At 39.6% G+C, this 19,978-nt stretch overlaps 2 protein-coding genes across 2 annotated transcripts; both read left to right on the top strand.

The window, feature by feature from the left end:
• Window positions 1-5,625: 5,625 nt before the first annotated feature.
• On the top strand, window positions 5,626-6,147 carry LOC143607881 (uncharacterized). Its single transcript, XM_077083164.1, has one exon. It carries the CDS (start codon window positions 5,626-5,628, stop codon window positions 6,145-6,147), a length of 522 nt encoding a protein of 173 aa, XP_076939279.1.
• A 7,187-nt stretch (window positions 6,148-13,334) lies between these two features.
• Window positions 13,335-13,856, top strand: LOC143607879 (uncharacterized). The gene has a single exon (XM_077083163.1). It carries the CDS (start codon window positions 13,335-13,337, stop codon window positions 13,854-13,856), a length of 522 nt encoding a protein of 173 aa, XP_076939278.1.
• Window positions 13,857-19,978: the final 6,122 nt, after the last annotated feature.

The following is a 19,978-nucleotide window of genomic DNA, read 5'->3' as shown; positions in this document are numbered from 1 at the left end:
AACTCAATAATCAGAATTATGCCTTGTGGACCCGAATGATTCGGGTGGCTATAGGTGGAAAATCAAAGGCATTACTGAAGCATTTAACCACCGATCCCCCAAATATGACTGATGCAACGTATGAGCAATGGGAACAAGACGACCTAGTCGTTTTCTCATGGCTGATTCAAAACATTGAGCCGGTACTTGCAAGTAACTTAACTGAGTTTCCCACTGCGAAAACACTTTGGGAAGCCCTGGTGGTCACTTATAGTAGCGGAAAGGATAAATTACAAACTTTTAATATCCATGTGAGGGCTAATGAGATTAAACAGAATGATGCCTCCCTTGAAAACCTGTGGATTACTCTACAAGGGATATGGGGAGAAATTGAAAGAATTGATCCAAACCCGATGAAGTGCCCGGAAGACATCCAAATCTATACCAAAATCAGGTCTGAACAAAAGCTATTTCAATTTCTCAGTTCTTTGGATCGGAAGTATGAACCTGTAAAAAGGGAAATACTTCGATCAGAACCCCTCCCCTCTACAGAGGAAGCATATGCAATAATCCGGAAGGAAGAAAATCACCAGAAAATTCTAGGAATAAACCCAAAAGATGAACAATCAGGGGTGGCGGCTGGGCTCATAGCAACCGACCCAGAAAACCCTAACGGAACCGGCCTTGCAGCAAAGGGTGTTCGCCGGCCACAGCCACCTAAACCAGATAAAACTCACCTGAAGTGCACCCATTGTGGTATGACCAGGCACACTAAGGAAGAATGCTTCAAGATCATTGGGTACCCCGAGTGGTGGACTGATGGCCACAAAAAGGGTAATAACAAAGATGGGGGAAAAACGGGAGCCACCGTGGACAACAAGACAGCCGTCAACGACGGCGGCTTCACCGGAAAAAAAAGGGGCAGTGGAGGAGGATTCGGGGGTCTTGTAGCGGTAGTGGAAGAAGAAGATAGCGACACAGGTAAAGGGTTTGAGATTGATAACTCAAACCCTTTTATTAGAACCCCTTGTATTTCAAATAATTATCATTCAAGTCCCTCGTCTATCTTCAAAGTTGAATACTTTTCCATTGAATTTCGAAAGTTACTTGAAAACTCCACTCTAAATCATGAACTATCACCAAAAACCTTTCAAAAATCTATTTTGCAACAGAATAATGATTTGAAAACAATGGGAAAAGTGAATGTTGCAAAAGGTTGTGACGGTCTCAATAATTCTTGGATACTTGACTGCGGCGCCACAGATACAATGACATTTGACATTTCAGATATAAAAGCTAAGTCGAAACCAACAAAAAACCATATCCAGACTGCAAGTGGAGAAATGATTACCGTTAAAGGGGGAGGAACGGTTGAAGTGTCACCAACCTTGAAATTGTCAAACTGTCTTTATATTCCCACACTGTCACATAAACTTTTATCCATTAGCCATGTCACGAAAGAATTAAACTGTTCAGTTCTAATGCACCCTACCTTCTGCATCTTACAGGATATCAGGACGGGAGTGATCATTGGGCGTGGCACTGAACGCCAAGGGCTGTACTATGTGGATGAAGTGACTCATCAGGGGACTGTGATGTTAGCTCATGGAAGTCTTGATAGAGAAGCATGGTTATGGCATAGGAGGTTGGGACACCCATCCACTGGTTACTTACATCTTTTGTTTCCAAAGTTATTTTCTTCAAAAAACACGTTAACTTGTGAAATTTGTGTTTTGGCCAAGAGCCACAGACATTCCTATAAGCCTAATAATACTCGTGTTGATGTTCCTTTTTCGCTAATCCATTCTGATGTTTGGGGACCAGCAAAGGTTGTGGGGGGGCAGAACTTTCGGTATTTTGTTATATTTGTTGATGACTGCACTCGTATGACCTGGATGTATTTTTTAAAGCACAAATCTGAGGTCTTTGAAAAATTCATCGAGTTTCATCAAATGGTCGAAACCCAATTCCATTGCCCTATACAGATTTTCAGATCAGATAATGGAGGAGAATTTGTTAATAACTCCATGAAACAATTTTGTCAATCAAAGGGAATAATTCATCAGACTTCTTGTCCCTACACGCCTGAACAAAATGGGTGTGTCTGAACGAAAAAACCGAATTTTATTAGAAATAACACGTGCCTTACTTATTGAATCTCATGTTCCCACATCTTTTTGGCCCGAAGCCCTAGCTACGGCTACTTATCTCATAAATCGTCTCCCAACCAAAGCTCTTAAACTCAAAACCCCAATTGAAACTCTAACCGAGTTTACCAAACCCCCTTCACCACTTACTCTTGAACCTAAGGTGTTTGGTTGCTCTGTATTTGTCCATCTTCCAAAAAATAATCGGAACAAACTTGAGCCATGTGCAGAAAAGTGTGTATTTGTAGGGTATGGAGTTAATCAAAAAGGGTATCGTTGTTACAATCCGAAAAAACAGCACATGTATACTACAATGGACTGCGACTTCCTTGAAACAGAATTTTTCTACAACTCCCAACATAGTGGCCAGGGGGAGGAAGTCTATGTTGACCCATTAAGTTGGTTGGTTTGGATGCCCTCGTCGGAAGAAACTACTCACAGTATTCAAAATACGTCACTAAATTCCACACAGCCCGCTGCCAGTGTCACTGAACATGGTCCCCCCAACTTGATACCCGAGGTAAGTGAGTCTTCTATACCTGAATCTCCTATACTTGAACAAAATGATGATCCTTCATGTGCTACTAATCATGATGTTCAGCAAACAATAATAGAACAGGGGGAACAAACAACTAATGGTGAAGATCAATCAGTCCAAGAACCAACCGGTCAGTATGTGTTACCCCCGAGGGTAAATAGAGGAGTTCCTCCAAAACGGTACTCTCTAGAAAAAGTATCTCGAAGCTCCAGATACCCTGTAGCAAACATTGCCAAAGGAAACTTGTCCAAAGAAGCCAAAGCATTTAATTCCTCATTATATTCAGAAGAAATTCCAACAACTGTTGAGGAAGCCTTAGCCTCAGAAGTATGGAAGGATGCAATGGAGACAGAGATGAAAGCCCTACATAAAAATGACACTTGGGAGAAAAGCAAGCTTCCAACAGGAAAGAAACCAGTAGGATGTCGTTGGGTATTTTCTATTAAACATAAACCCGATGGTACCATTGAGAGGTATAAAGCTCGACTGGTTGCCAAAGGGTATACACAGACATACGGGATTGACTACTCAGAAACATTCTCACCAGTGGCAAAACTCGACACAGTTAGGGTTCTTCTCTCTGTTGCAGCCAACAAAGGCTGGCCTCTTCACCAATTTGATGTAAAGAATGCCTTCTTACATGGGGAGTTAAAGGAAGAAGTCTATATGGAAGCTCCACCAGGCTTCATGACAGAGTTTGGAACCAGAGAAGTATGCCGATTAAAACGGTCTATCTATGGGCTAAAACAATCCCCACGGGCTTGGTTTGGGAGATTCACCATTGCTATGAAGAAATATGGCTTTAAACAAAGCAACTCGGATCACACTTTGTTCCTTAAAAAAAGGGGAACCCGTGTGACTTGTTTAATTATTTATGTTGATGATATGATAATTACAGGTGATGATCATGAGGAAATGTCTAGACTAAAGAAAAACCTGTTCACAGAATTTGAAATGAAAGACTTAGGAAGGCTCAAGTATTTTCTTGGAATTGAAGTTCTAAGGTCCAAGCAAGGAATATTTATTTGTCAGAAAAAATATATCCTTGATTTGTTGGCTGAAGCTGGGATGATTGATTGTAAATCGGCTGACACTCCAATGATTGTAAATCATCAGTTACACATGGAGGAAGGAGCAAAATTGACCGATAGAGAAAGATATCAACGAATGGTGGGTAAACTGATATATCTTTCTCATACTCGACCAGATATAGCCTATGCAGTGGGTGTAGTTAGTCAGTTTATGCATCAGCCCCAAGTGAGTCACATGGAGGCCGTATGGAGGATTATAAGGTATCTAAAAGGTACAGCCGAACATGGTATTCTCTTTAGAACAAATGGGCATTTAGAGATTCAAGGATATACGGATGCAGACTGGGCAGGAAATAAAGATAACAGGAGATCAACATCAGGATACTTCACTTTAGTAGGTGGAAATCTAGTCACTTGGAGAAGCAAAAAACAGAAGGTGGTTGCCCTTTCAAGTGCTGAAGCTGAGTTTCGTGGAATCGCACGAGGTGTGGCAGAAGTTTTATGGTTACAAAAACTTCTAATGGAGATAGGCTTTCCTCCAAATAGAACCATTGAAATTATGTGTGATAATAAGGCTGCCATCCAAATTTCAGAAAATCCAGTTCAACATGATCGAACCAAACATGTCGAAGTGGATAGACATTTCATTAAAGAAAAAATCGAGACAGGCATAATCAAGCTTCCATTTGTCCCATCAGAAAATCAACTAGCAGACATCCTAACAAAGGCCGTCAACGGGAGAGCTTTCAATGATTGTTTAAACAAGTTGAGCTTTGGAAATCCCACCACTCAACTTGAGGGAGAGTGTTAGAAAATGAAGAAATATTTTATGGAGATATTTAAGGATCAGAAAATATTCATCATATCCCTTGTAAACATAAGGTGATTGGCTCACCAAAATTAGAGCCAATTTTTACGTATGCCCGATTGTGTTTCCTATTTTGTGACCATATGAAATTGTATTTATTCCTCCCAATGTAATTGTAATGAATAAGAAAATATAGAACAATTCTCTCCCAATTTCATATTCTCTGACTATCAATTCACAATAATACATAGCGGCCTATGGACATCTCCGGTTTTAAGCTCGGCCGGACACCGCTATATTGTTCTTAGATGATTACACAAATCTTTTGTGGACATACCCTATTGCAAATAAGACTCAAGTATTCACAACTTTTACACATCTTTACAAACAAATTGAAACCCAATTTGAACGCAAAATAAAAACATTTCAATGTGACAATGGCACCGAATACGCCAACAATTCTTTCAAACAATTTTGTGCCACCGCCGGCATGCTCTTTCGCCATTCGTGCCCCACACATCCTCCCAAAATGGTAAAGCTGAGCGCACAATACGATCTATTAATAACATAATCCGCACTCTTCTTGCCCATTCATCTCTACCTCCTCATTTTTGGCACCATGCCCTTGACATGGCCACTTACATTCTAAACAGTCTACCTCACAAAAATACTCACTATTCTTCACCTACCGAACTTCTTTATCATCGGTCTCCCGCCTACGATCATTTACGAGTTTTTGGTTGTCTTTGTTACCCTTTCATTCCCTCCACCACTATCCATAAACTCGCTTCTCGATCCACCCCATGTGTTTTCCTCGGTTAATTGATTTTCATATATTTGGTAGTTATTGCTGAAATATTATTTCACTTATAGGAGATATCAATTGTAATTATATATACGTACATATGAATGAGAAGAGGGAAACCATTCAAATAATTATTTCTGTACATGGTATCATTCGCCCAACGATCCTAACCCTAAAATCAGCCGCCACCCTCTACGCCACCGCTACCCATAACTCTGTTCACCCTCTTCTCCCCTCTAATTCTTTCTCATGGATTCCAAACTTCACCCCCGCTTACAGTCTCCAACATTAAGACCTGTATTCCTGTAATCCTAGAGATGGAATCGGCTCAATACACTTCTTGGTCTGAGTTATTTAAAATTCATTGCAAAGCTTTCATGGTTTTCGACCATTTATCCAACAAAAAGCCGCCCACGCCAGCCAAACCAGAAGATGCTGCGAAAGATCTCCAGCAATGGGAACGTATCAATCCTATTGTACTTCAATGGATCTACGGTACCATTAGTCAAGACCTTATACATACCATTCTTAGAAAAAACACCACTGCATGTGATGCATGGGAAGCCCTTGAAGCCATCTTCCAAGATAATAAAACCTGTAGAGCCATTTACCTTGCCAACAAACTCTCAAACACCAGTCTTGACGCCTTTCCAAACTGCACTGCTTATTGCCAAGAATTAAAGATGCTTGCTGATCAGTTATCTAATGTGGGTAAGGAAATCGATGACAATCAACTTGACACACAATTAATAACATGTCTTAATGAAGCCTATGGTCCATTTGCCACAGTTCTGCAGCAAACCGAGCCCCTACCCAGCTTCTATAACGCTCGATCTTGACTTTTACGCGAAGAAACTCGCAAATCTGAAACCGTTATGTCTGCCGCTACTGCCGACGGCACCGCCCTACATGCATCTGCCTCTAAATCCACATCCGCAAACACACCGGCCAACGCCCCTCCTGCTCCCGATTACCGATATGATCCATCTCAAGATCGATCCCGTGGTCGCGGAAGGTCTCGCGGACGTGGACGCGGTAGACAAACTTTTGGCAGAGGGCGTGGTTACTATCCACAACAAACTCCATGGCAACAAACCTACTACCCAACATGGCCTGTTCCACCCTACTAATCGGCTCAACCTCCATCACCATACTACACAAACCTGTCATCCCCATGGCCCACACCACCTTGTTCGTAACCTACACAGCCTAATAACCCCTCACAAGTTTCAAATAATAATGGCATTCTTGGACCTAGGCCAAATCAAGCCCATCATGCGGCCTATCAACCCACCAACATTGAGCAAGCACTGTACACGATGTCGTTGAACCCGCTAGATCAGTGGGCTATGGATACTGGTGCTACAACACATATGACCAACAATCCGGGTAATTTTCATTCTTATATTAAAAGTTGCATTAAACAAAATATTATCGTTTGAAATGGCACGACCATCCCGGTTAACGGGTATGGCAATCAACACCTACCACCCCCTTTCCCACCCCTAAAATTAAACAATGTCCTTTACGCCCCTTAAGTAATCAAAAATCTTATTTCCGTTCGTCGTCTTACTATTGACAATTGTGTTTCTATAGAGTTTGACCCCTTTGATTTTCTTGTGATGGATTACAAGACTCGGATCTCTTTAATCCGGTGCAACAGCAGCGGTGATCTCTACACTCTCCAACCGTCGCTCCTTTCCAACCTCAAATCACCATCAACTTTTGCTGATGTCTCACAAGTCTCTCAAAAACTACGGCACCACCGCCTTAGTCACCCGGGGAACACTTTATTACATTCGTTAAAATCCTCTAGTTTTATTAATTTTGCAAAATCTAATAAGACTATTTTTCAATCATGTGTGTTTGGTAAAAGTGTGCGTTTACCTTTTAATGATTCAACTACTTGCAATACTTTTCCTTTTGATATTATTCATGTTAGAAAATGAAGAAATATTTTATGGAGATATTTAAGGATCAGAAAATATTCATCATATCCCTTGTAAACATAAGGTGATTGGCTCACCAAAATTAGAGCCAATTTTTACGTATGCCCGATTGTGTTTCCTATTTTGTGACCATATGAAATTGTATTTATTCCTCCCAATGTAATTGTAATGAATAAGAAAATATAGAACAATTCTCTCCCAATTTCATATTCTCTGACTATCAATTCACAATATGGTATCAGAGCATGGTTCCTGTTTCTAGGACCGAATTGCTCATCATATACCAAAGCCTTCAACCAATTTTCCAAGCCTAATCGCCATGTCCGAAGACGGCAATTCAGGTTTAGAATTAGCCATCCAACTTGCAAAGCTGTTCAAGGATGGATTCAATCCTCAAAACTTCCAAACCCAAAATCCAAAATTATCCGACAACCTGCAGATCAATCTCAAACTCAATAATCAGAATTATGCCTTGTGGACCCGAATGATTCGGGTGGCTATAGGTGGAAAATCAAAGGCATTACTGAAGCATTTAACCACCGATCCCCCAAATATGACTGATGCAACGTATGAGCAATGGGAACAAGAAGACCTAGTCGTTTTCTCATGGCTGATTCAAAACATTGAGCCGGTACTTGCAAGTAACTTAACTGAGTTTCCCACTGCGAAAACACTTTGGGAAGCCCTGGTGGTCACTTATAGTAGCGGAAAGGATAAATTACAAACTTTTAATCTCCATGTGAGGGCTAATGAGATTAAACAGAATGATGCCTCCCTTGAAAACCTGTGGATTACTCTACAAGGGATATGGGGAGAAATTGAAAGAATTGATCCAAACCCGATGAAGTGCCCGGAAGACATCCAAATCTATACCAAAATCAGGTCTGAACAAAAGCTATTTCAATTTCTCAGTTCTTTGGATCGGAAGTATGAACCTGTAAAAAGGGAAATACTTCGATCAGAACCCCTCCCCTCTGCAGAGGAAGCATATGCAATAATCCGGAAGGAAGAAAATCACCAGAAAATTCTAGGAATAAACCCAAAAGATGAACAATCAGGGGTGGCGGCTGGGCTCATAGAAACCGACCCAGAAAACCCTAACGGAACCGGCCTTGCAGCAAAGGGTGTTCGCCGGCCACAGCCACCTAAACCAGATAAAACTCACCTGAAGTGCACCCATTGTGGTATGACCAGGCACACTAAGGAAGAATGCTTCAAGATCATTGGGTACCCCGAGTGGTGGACTGATGGCCACAAAAAGGGTAATAACAAAGATGGGGGAAAAACGGGTGCCACCGTGGACAACAAGACAGCCGTCAACGACGGCGGCTTCACCGGAAAAAAAAGGGGCAGTGGAGGAGGATTCGGGGGTCTTGCAGCGGTAGTGGAAGAAGAAGATAGCGACACAGGTAAAGGGTTTGAGATTGATAACTCAAACCCTTTTATTAGAACCCCTTGTATTTCAAATAATTATCATTCAAGTCCCTCGTCTATCTTCAAAGTTGAATACTTTTTCATTGAATTTCGAAAGTTACTTGAAAACTCCACTCTAAATCATGAACTATCACCAAAAACCTTTCAAAAATCTATTTTGCAACAGAATAATGATTTGAAAACAATGGGAAAAGTGAATGTTGCAAAAGGTTGTGACGGTCTCAATAATTCTTGGATACTTGACTGCGGCGCCACAGATACAATGACATTTGACATTTCAGATATAAAAGCTAAGTCGAAACCAACAAAAAACCATATCCAGACTGCAAGTGGAGAAATGATTACCGTTAAAGGGGGAGGAACGGTTGAAGTGTCACCAACCTTGAAATTGTCAAACTGTCTTTATATTCCCACACTGTCACATAAACTTTTATCCATTAGCCATGTCACGAAAGAATTAAACTGTTCAGTTCTAATGCACCCTACCTTCTGCATCTTACAGGATATCAGGACGGGAGTGATCATTGGGCGTGGCACTGAACGCCAAGGGCTGTACTATGTGGATGAAGTGACTCATCAGGGGACTGTGATGTTAGCTCATGGAAGTCTTGATAGAGAAGCATGGTTATGGCATAGGAGGTTGGGACACCCATCCACTGGTTACTTACATCTTTTGTTTCCAAAGTTATTTTCTTCAAAAAACACGTTAACTTGTGAAACTTGTGTTTTGGCCAAGAGCCACAGACATTCCTATAAGCCTAATAATACTCGTGTTGATGTTCCTTTTTCGCTAATCCATTCTGATGTTTGGGGACCAGCAAAGGTTGTGGGGGGGGGGGCAGAACTTTCGGTATTTTGTTATATTTGTTGATGACTGCACTCGTATGACCTGGATGTATTTTTTAAAGCACAAATCTGAGGTCTTTGAAAAATTCATCGAGTTTCATCAAATGGTCGAAACCCAATTCCATTGCCCTATACAGATTTTCAGATCAGATAATGGAGGAGAATTTGTTAATAACTCCATGAAACAATTTTGTCAATCAAAGGGAATAATTCATCAGACTTCTTGTCCCTACACGCCTGAACAAAATGGTGTGTCTGAACGAAAAAACCGAATTTTATTAGAAATAACACGTGCCTTACTTATTGAATCTCATGTTCCCACATCTTTTTGGCCCGAAGCCCTAGCTACGGCTACTTATCTCATAAATCGTCTCCCAACCAAAGCTCTTAAACTCAAAACCCCAATTGAAACTCTAACCGAGTTTACCAAACCCCCTTCACCACTTACTCTTGAACCTAAGGTGTTTGGTTGCTCTGTATTTGTCCATCTTCCAAAAAATAATCGGAACAAACTTGAGCCATGTGCAGAAAAGTGTGTATTTGTAGGGTATGGAGTTAATCAAAAAGGGTATCGTTGTTACAATCCGAAAAAACAGCACATGTATACTACAATGGACTGTGACTTCCTTGAAACAGAATTTTTCTACAACTCCCAACATAGTGGCCAGGGGGAGGAAGTCTATGTTGACCCATTAAGTTGGTTGGTTTGGATGCCCTCGTCGGAAGAAACTACTCACAGTATTCAAAATACGTCACTAAATTCCACACAGCCCGCTACCAGTGTCACTGAACATGGTCCCCCCAACTTGATACCCGAGGTAAGTGAGTCTTCTATACCTGAATCTCCTATACTTGAACAAAATGATGATCCTTCATGTGCTACTAATCATGATGTTCAGCAAACAATAATAGAACAGGGGGAACAAACAACTAATGGTGAAGATCAATCAGTCCAAGAACCAACCGGTCAGTATGTGTTACCCCCGAGGGTAAATAGAGGAGTTCCTCCAAAACGGTACTCTCCAGAAAAAGTATCTCGAAGCTCCAGATACCCTGTAGCAAACATTGCCAAAGGAAACTTGTCCAAAGAAGCCAAAGCATTTAATTCCTCATTATATTCAGAAGAAATTCCAACAACTGTTGAGGAAGCCTTAGCCTCAGAAGTATGGAAGGATGCAATGGAGACAGAGATGAAAGCCCTACATAAAAATGACACTTGGGAGAAAAGCAAGCTTCCAACAGGAAAGAAACCAGTAGGATGTCGTTGGGTATTTTCTATTAAACATAAACCCGATGGTACCATTGAGAGGTATAAAGCTCGACTGGTTGCCAAAGGGTATACACAGACATACGGGATTGACTACTCAGAAACATTCTCACCAGTGGCAAAACTCGACACAGTTAGGGTTCTTCTCTCTGTTGCAGCCAACAAAGGCTGGCCTCTTCACCAATTTGATGTAAAGAATGCCTTCTTACATGGGGAGTTAAAGGAAGAAGTCTATATGGAAGCTCCACCAGGCTTCATGACAGAGTTTGGAACCAGAGAAGTATGCCGATTAAAACGGTCTATCTATGGGCTAAAACAATCCCCACGGGCTTGGTTTGGGAGATTCACCATTGCTATGAAGAAATATGGCTTTAAACAAAGCAACTCGGATCACACTTTGTTCCTTAAAAAAAGGGGAACCCGTGTGACTTGTTTAATTGTTTATGTTGATGATATGATAATTACAGGTGATGATCATGAGGAAATGTCTAGACTAAAGAAAAACCTGTTCACAGAATTTGAAATGAAAGACTTAGGAAGGCTCAAGTATTTTCTTGGAATTGAAGTTCTAAGGTCCAAGCAAGGAATATTTATTTGTCAGAAAAAATATATCCTTGATTTGTTGGCTGAAGCTGGGATGATTGATTGTAAATCGGCTGACACTCCAATGATTGTAAATCATCAGTTACACATGGAGGAAGGAGCAAAATTGGCCGATAGAGAAAGATATCAACGAATGGTGGGTAAACTGATATATCTTTCTCATACTCGACCAGATATAGCCTATGCAGTGGGTGTAGTTAGTCAGTTTATGCATCAGCCCCAAGTGAGTCACATGGAGGCCGTATGGAGGATTATAAGGTATCTAAAAGGTACAGCCGAACATGGTATTCTCTTTAGAACAAATGGGCATTTAGAGATTCAAGGATATACGGATGCAGACTGGGCAGGAAATAAAGATAACAGGAGATCAACATCAGGATACTTCACTTTAGTAGGTGGAAATCTAGTCACTTGGAGAAGCAAAAAACAGAAGGTGGTTGCCCTTTCAAGTGCTGAAGCTGAGTTTCGTGGAATCGCACGAGGTGTGGCAGAAGTTTTATGGTTACAAAAACTTCTAATGGAGATAGGCTTTCCTCCAAATAGAACCATTGAAATTATGTGTGATAATAAGGCTGCCATCCAAATTTCAGAAAATCCAGTTCAACATGATCGAACCAAACATGTCGAAGTGGATAGACATTTCACTAAAGAAAAAATCGAGACAGGCATAATCAAGCTTCCATTTGTCCCATCAGAAAATCAACTAGCAGACATCCTAACAAAGGCCGTCAACGGGAGAGCTTTCAATGATTGTTTAAACAAGTTGAGCTTTGAAAATCCCACCACTCAACTTGAGGGAGAGTGTTAGAAAATGAAGAAATATTTTATGGAGATATTTAAGGATCAGAAAATATTCATCATATCCCTTGTAAACATAAGGTGATTGGCTCACCAAAATTAGAGCCAATTTTTACGTATGCCCGATTGTGTTTCCTATTTTGTGACCATATGAAATTGTATTTATTCCTCCCAATGTAATTGTAATGAATAATAAAATATAGAACAATTCTCTCCCAATTTCATATTCTCTGACTATCAATTCACAATAATTCATAGCGGCCTATGGACATCTCCGGTTTTAAGCTCGGCCGGACACCGCTATATTGTTCTTAGATGATTACACAAATCTTTTGTGGACATACCCTATTGCAAATAAGACTCAAGTATTCACAACTTTTACACATCTTTACAAACAAATTGAAACCCAATTTGAACGCAAAATAAAAACATTTCAATGTGACAATGGCGCCGAATACGCCAACAATTCTTTCAAACAATTTTGTGCCACCGCCGGCATGCTCTTTCGCCATTCGTGCCCCACACATCCTCCCAAAATGGTAAAGCTGAGCGCACAATACGATCTATTAACAACATAATCCGCACTCTTCTTGCCCATTCATCTCTACCTCCTCATTTTTGGCACCATGCCCTTGACATGGCCACTTACATTCTAAACAGTCTACCTCACAAAAATACTCACTATTCTTCACCTACCGAACTTCTTTATCATCGGTCTCCCGCCTACGATCATTTACGAGTTTTTGGTTGTCTTTGTTACCCTTTCATTCCCTCCACCACTATCCATAAACTCGCTTCTCGATCCACCCCATGTGTTTTCCTCGGTTAATTGATTTTCATATATTTGGTAGTTATTGCTGAAATATTATTTCACTTATAGGAGATATCAATTGTAATTATATATACGTACATATGAATGAGAAGAGGGAAACCATTCAAATAATTATTTCTGTACATGGTATCATTCGCCCAACGATCCTAACCCTAAAATCAGCCGCCACCCTCTACGCCACCGCTACCCATAACTCTGTTCACCCTCTTCTCCCCTCTAATTCTTTCTCATGGATTCCAAACTTCACCCCCGCTTACAGTCTCCAACATTAAGACCTGTATTTCTGTAATCCTAGAGATGGAATCGGCTCAATACACTTCTTGGTCTGAGTTATTTAAAATTCATTGCAAAGCTTTCATGGTTTTCGACCATTTATCCAACAAAAATCCGCCCACGCCAGCCAAACCAGAAGATGCTGCGAAAGATCTCCAGCAATGGGAACGTATCAATCCTATTGTACTTCAATGGATCTACGGTACCATAAGTCAAGACCTTATACATACCATTCTTAGAAAAAACACCACTGCATGTGATGCATGGGAAGCCCTTGAAGCTATCTTCCAAGATAATAAAACCTGTAGAGCCATTTACCTTGCCAACAAACTCTCAAACACCCGTCTTGACGCCTTTCCAAACTGCACTGCTTATTGCCAAGAATTAAAGATGCTTGCTGATCAGTTATCTAATGTGGGTAAGGAAATCGATGACAATCAACTTGACACACAATTAATAACATGTCTTAATGAAGCCTATGGTCCATTCGCCACAGTTCTGCAGCAAACCGAGCCCCTACCCAGCTTCTATAACGCTCGATCTTGACTTTTACGCGAAGAAACTCGCAAATCTGAAACCGCTATGTCTGCCGCTACTGCCGACGGCACCGCCCTACATGCATCCGCCTCTAAATCCACATCCGCAAACACACCGACCAACGCCCCTCCTGCTCCCGATTACCGATATGATCCATCTCAAGATCGATCCCGTGGTCGCGGAAGGTCTCGCGGACGTGGACGCGGTAGACAAACTTTTGGCAGAGGGCGTGGTTACTATCCACAACAAACTCCATGGCAACAAACCTACTACCCAACATGGCCCGTTCCACCCTACTAATCGGCTCAACCTCCATCACCCTACTACACAAACCTGTCATCCCCATGGCCCACACCACCTTGTTCGTAACCTACACAGCCTAATAACCCCTCACAAGTTTCAAATAATAATGGCATTCTTGGACCTAGGCCAAATCAAGCCCATCATGCGGCCTATCAACCCACCAACATTGAGCAAGCACTGTACACGATGTCGTTGAACCCGCTAGATCAGTGGGCTATGGATACTGGTGCTACAACACATATGACCAACAATCCGGGTAATTTTCATTCTTATATTAAAAGTTGCATTAAACAAAATATTATCGTTGGAAATGGCACGACCATCCCGGTTAACGGGTATGGCAATCAACACCTACCACCCCCTTTCCCACCCCTAAAATTAAACAATGTCCTTTACGCCCCTTAAGTAATCAAAAATCTTATTTCCGTTCGTCGTCTTACTATTGACAATTGTGTTTCTATAGAGTTTGACCCCTTTGGTTTTCTTGTGATGGATTACAAGACTCGGATCTCTTTAATCCGGTGCAACAGCAGCGGTGATCTCTACACTCTCCAACCATCGCTCCTTTCCAACCTCAAATCACCATCAACTTTTGCTGATGTCTCACAAGTCTCTCAAAAACTACGGCACCACCGCCTTAGTCACCCGGGGAACACTTTATTACATTCGTTAAAATCCTCTAGTTTTATTAATTTTGCAAAATCTAATAAGACTATTTTTCAATCATGTGTGTTTGGTAAAAGTGTGCGTTTACCTTTTAATGATTCAACTACCTGCACTACTTTTCCTTTTGATATTATTCATAGCGACCTATGGACATCTCCGGTTTTAAGCTCGGCCGGACACCGCTATATTGTTCTTAGACGATTACACAAATCTTTTGTGGACATACCCTATTGCAAATAAGACTCAAGTATTCACAACTTTTACACATCTTTACAAACAAATTGAAACCCAATTTGAACGCAAAATAAAAACATTTCAATGTGACAATGGCACCGAATACGCCAACAATTCTTTCAAACAATTTTGTGCCACCGCCGGCATGCTCTTTCGCCATTCGTGCCCCACACATCCTCCCAAAATGGTAAAGCTGAGCGCACAATACGATCTATTAATAACATAATCCGCACTCTTCTTGCCCATTCATCTCTACCTCCTCATTTTTGGCACCATGCCCTTGACATGGCCACTTACATTCTAAACAGTCTTCCTCAAAAAAATACTCACTATTCTTCACCTACCCAACTTCTTTGTCATCGGTCTCCCGCCTACGACCATTTACGAGTTTTTGGTTGTCTTTGTTACCCTTTCATTCCCTCCACCACTATCCATAAACTCGCTTCTCGATCCACCCCATGTGTTTTCCTCGGTTATCCTCCACACCATAGAGGATACAAATGCCTAGATCTCAAAACAAATCAAATTATTCTATCACGTCACGTCATCTTAGACGAAACTATTTTTCCTTTTGCTCACCAACACTCTCCTAAGCCATCCTACGAGTTTTTAAATCATACTCTCCATCCATCATTCTTGCCACATGTCCAAGACCAACCCACAACACCCCTCACTACCACTCCACCAAACAGCCGACACTCCACGATCCACACCCCAAACCCGAGCCCACTTCCACAATCAATGCCATCCACACAACAATCTGCTCCATCCCCCACATCTCAGAACCTACTACCCAACATACTCCCACACAACCTTCCATGGCTAACCCCACTCTGCCACATACTCGGACCATGCGTACTTGAGCCATGGGCGGCATCACCAAGTCAAAACAAATATTCAACCTAAATTCCACCACCATTATACCGATCCCTAAAAACCCAATCCATGCTTTATCTACACCTGAATGGTCCAATGCGATGACCAACGAATTTAATGCACTTATTAAAAATGAGACTTGGGAATTAGTCCCGAGACAACCAAATATGAATGTGATTCGAAGCATGTGGTTGTTCAAACATAAATTTAATTCAGATGGTTCCTTGGAGCGTTATAAAGCTAGGTTGGTATGCGATGGGAGATTACAACAGGTTGGGATAGATTGTGGTGACACGTTTAGTTCAGTGGTTAAACCGGCCACAATACGAACCGTTTAACGATAACACTTTCACAATCATGGTCGGTGCGCCAACTTGATGTCACTAATGCTTTTCTACACGGTAAGCTTACCGAAACTGTTTTTATGTACCAACAATTGGGATTTCGAATCAAGGAATTTCCAAATCATTTTTGTTCACTCAAGAAATCCTTATATGGTCTAAAACAAGCATCGAGGGCCTGGTATCAACGGTTTACCGACTATGTTCTCACTTTGGGTTTCTCTCAAAGCAAGTGTGACTCCTCCCTCTTCACACTACACAACGGCAATGAAACGGCGTATTTACTTTTATATGTGGATGATATCCTTTTGTTCACCTCCACCTATGCTCTTCGAAATCGCTTACTAAGAGGGCTTGCTACTGAGTTTGCCATGAAAGATCTTGCCCCACTAAGTTACTTATTGGGTATTTCGGTTTCAAGGAAAGGTGATACTATGTTTTTGACCCAACATGCTTATGCAAAATATATAATTAAACGTGCCAGTATGCAAACGTGTAAGCCAGTATCCACCCCTATTGATACAAACCCTAAACTTGGGGCTACTTCTTGTGACATCTTTGAAAACCCGACACTTTACAAAAGTCTCGCTGGGGTATTACAGTATCTCACTTTCACATGACCCGATATCACCTATTCGGTTAAGCAAATTTGCATGCACATGCATGCTCCTCATACGACATATTGGGAAGCTCTAAAGAGGATCATTCGGTATACTAAAGGTACCTACGATCTCGGTCTCACTCTCGGACGTCCACCAAATCTCTCCCTTGTCGCATATACTGACGCCGATTGGGCGGGATGCCCGGACACCCGTCGCTCCACCTCGGTCACAATCTGATCTCATGGTCTTCGAAACGCCAACCTACTATTTCTCGTTCGAGCGCGGAAGCCGAATACCGTGGGTTGCAAATGTTGTTGCTGAAATTTGTTGGTTGCGTAATCTTCTACTCGAGCTTCGACGCCCCTTGTCTCGTGCCACCCTGGTATATTGTAATAATGTAAGTGCTATTTATCTCTCAAGTAATCCTGTCCAACACCAGCGCACGAAACACATTGAGTTAGATATTCACTTTGTCCGCGAACAAGTTCAGCGAGGTCAGGTTCGTGTCCTTCACATGCCCGCGCGTTCTCAGGTTGCTGACATTTTCACTAAAGGCCTACCACGAGCTCTATTTGAGGACTTTCGATCCAGTCTCAGCATCCGCTCTCCTCCCGCTTCGACTGCGGGGGTGTAATAGAAAGCATATTGTATCTTGTATTTAGTTAATTGCTTTTCATATATTTGGTAGTTATTGCTGAAATATATTTTGACTTATAGGAGAAACCAATTGTAATTATATATACGTACATATAAATGAGAAGAGGGAAACCATTCAATTAATTATTTCTCTACAAAAATACTTTAAAAAATATGATATATTATGATTTTAATAATATTATATTACATTATTTTTAACAATAAGAAGCAACAAAGCTTAGTATAATGGTCAGAGTGGGACAACGAAACGCTCTAAATTTGAGAGTACGGTAACCTAACACACAAGAAAGTCGTTAAAAACATGCAATTTTAATAAAAAGATTGGTGATAATGCATAAATGCAAAAATTTGTTAGTATGTTTGGAGGGTGGAGATTTAATAAGACAATCACCAGTGGAATAATATATAATAATATATATATTTAAATATGACCATTATAATCATTTATATTATAATAGATTAAAATATTAACTATACCTTATTATATATTAGTTTGGTAATTGTTCATTAGCCATATTACATATAATTAACTAATAAAGGGTTTCCCCTTTGGTGTATTTATAAAGATAATAAATTAACATCAGAACCTAATTCACATACAATTTTATGTGTCTCCTCTCTTCTAAACCGGGTTCCTCTCAAGAACCCTAACACACTCCTTAATTATACATCCTAAAGGGGAACTCTATCAAGATGACAAACATGTCGACTACATCATACTCAGCTGCGATTACTACTCTTCATGCCGTAACAGGTTCATAGTTTTAATATTTATCATGTGTTTTATTACTTACATGAAGAACTGATCAACATGTTGTATCAGAGTGATGGTGATTAATAAGTTCTTCATGTTTTCTCTAAATCTGGAATTAAAATTGAAAAACATGAATTTTGATTAAAACCTTATTTTTTTTTCGGTTTTCATGTTTTATTAAGAAAACTGGTTATAATTGCTAAAATTCATATTTAAAACTATGATATATTCGAAATCTGTTAAAATTATGTTTAAGATTTCGATTCCAGAGAAAACTGACTAAAGATTTTTCGAAGATGTTCTTCATGTTCATCATAAAAACCGAAGAATCGTCCTTATTTTGGATTAATCGTAGGAATAAATATGTTGTTTCCCATTTTAATTGATTTTTATATATTAAAAATTTTGAAACATAATATAGTTTTATCAATAAAAGATTTCAAAATCTTGGATAATTATAATGAAATCTTAAATTTGGAAACAAAATAATTCATTAAAATTCAAATTCCATCTTTATCATAAATTAGTTTATGGGATTTAAAAATAATTGATGAGATAAAATAATTTATGGGTTAAAAATAGTTTACGTGTTAAGAATTTAAAATTAAATTTCGGTTTTTTTCTATAATGGTTTTGGTTTACCAAAATCTCGAAAACCTTATAAAACTCGAAAACTCTTATAATTCCGAAAACCCACTAAAAGCCGAGCTAACTAAAATTCCCGAGAACTCATAATTCCCAAGAACTCAAAAGTCTCGATAACTAATTTCCCGAGAACTTTAATTTTCCTATAAACTGTTCCTAATTAAATGTTTTGTAAACAATTAAATCTTATATAATTTTTCAAAACATATAAAGCTTAACTTGAGTGAATTTCGATGTATCACTTCTGCCCAAACCAAAGGTGATATGTTACATTTACCATATCATTCAAGTCTAATTGAAAGCTTTTGTAAGTTTTTGCATAACATGATACAAATGTCTCACTTCTGCCCAAAGGTGACGTGTTACATTTTTATCTAGCAAAACTAGCCCGTGCATAATTAAAATAGTTGTCTCACTTCAGCCTAAAGGTGATGTGTTACAATTGTTTTGCACACATACTTAAATAAATTTTAATTTTGCACAAAGGTGGTTTATTTTTTGTTTAAGTAGAACTTTTAATTATAGTATATTAGTTTGATGTTAATAATAGACATATCACATCTTCAGTAAAATATAATGATCATCACATTAATGATTATTCATTAATCTAATGATAATAAATTTTAATATATATTATTTTAATATCCCATAATATTACTCACTATAACATTCTTCTATAAATAACGATTTCATCCAAATCATCCAATCTAATCTCAAAACACAATTGAATTTTGTCTCATAAAGAGTTTTAATAACATTTAGCTCTTCTCAGTTTTAAAAATCCATTAAGACATGATATGACTATGCTACTGCTCTTTCTAATAACAATCATTCTATTGAAAACTATAGCATAACAGATGGGATGAGTCAATCATAATGTCTCTTATGATAATGATAATCAAGAACTTATTTAAATAAATGTTATCACTAAAGTTATTCTTGATTTAGTTTTTCCTAAGACTAATCAAAATTGTAACAACTTGGGTTTTTGAATTAATAATTTTCTTTTAAAACCCGACCCGTTTCGAGGTTCGGGTTATTTTCTTAAAAATC

The sequence above is a fragment of the Bidens hawaiensis genome, unplaced genomic scaffold (assembly GCF_021521415.1).
Source record: "Bidens hawaiensis isolate Kalapana, Puna unplaced genomic scaffold, B.hawaiensis_p1.1 tig00088658_1, whole genome shotgun sequence".
NCBI lineage: Eukaryota > Viridiplantae > Streptophyta > Magnoliopsida > Asterales > Asteraceae > Bidens > Bidens hawaiensis.
The sequence above is the reverse complement of the archived record's forward strand: the minus strand, read 5'-3'. Positions and strand labels throughout refer to the sequence as shown.

Excerpts from the sequence above, each read along its gene's own strand:
- LOC143607881 (XM_077083164.1), top strand. The coding sequence starts at position 5,626 with ATGGAATCGGCTCAATACACTTCTTGGTCTGAGTTATTTAAAATTCAT.
- LOC143607879 (XM_077083163.1), top strand. The coding sequence starts at position 13,335 with ATGGAATCGGCTCAATACACTTCTTGGTCTGAGTTATTTAAAATTCAT.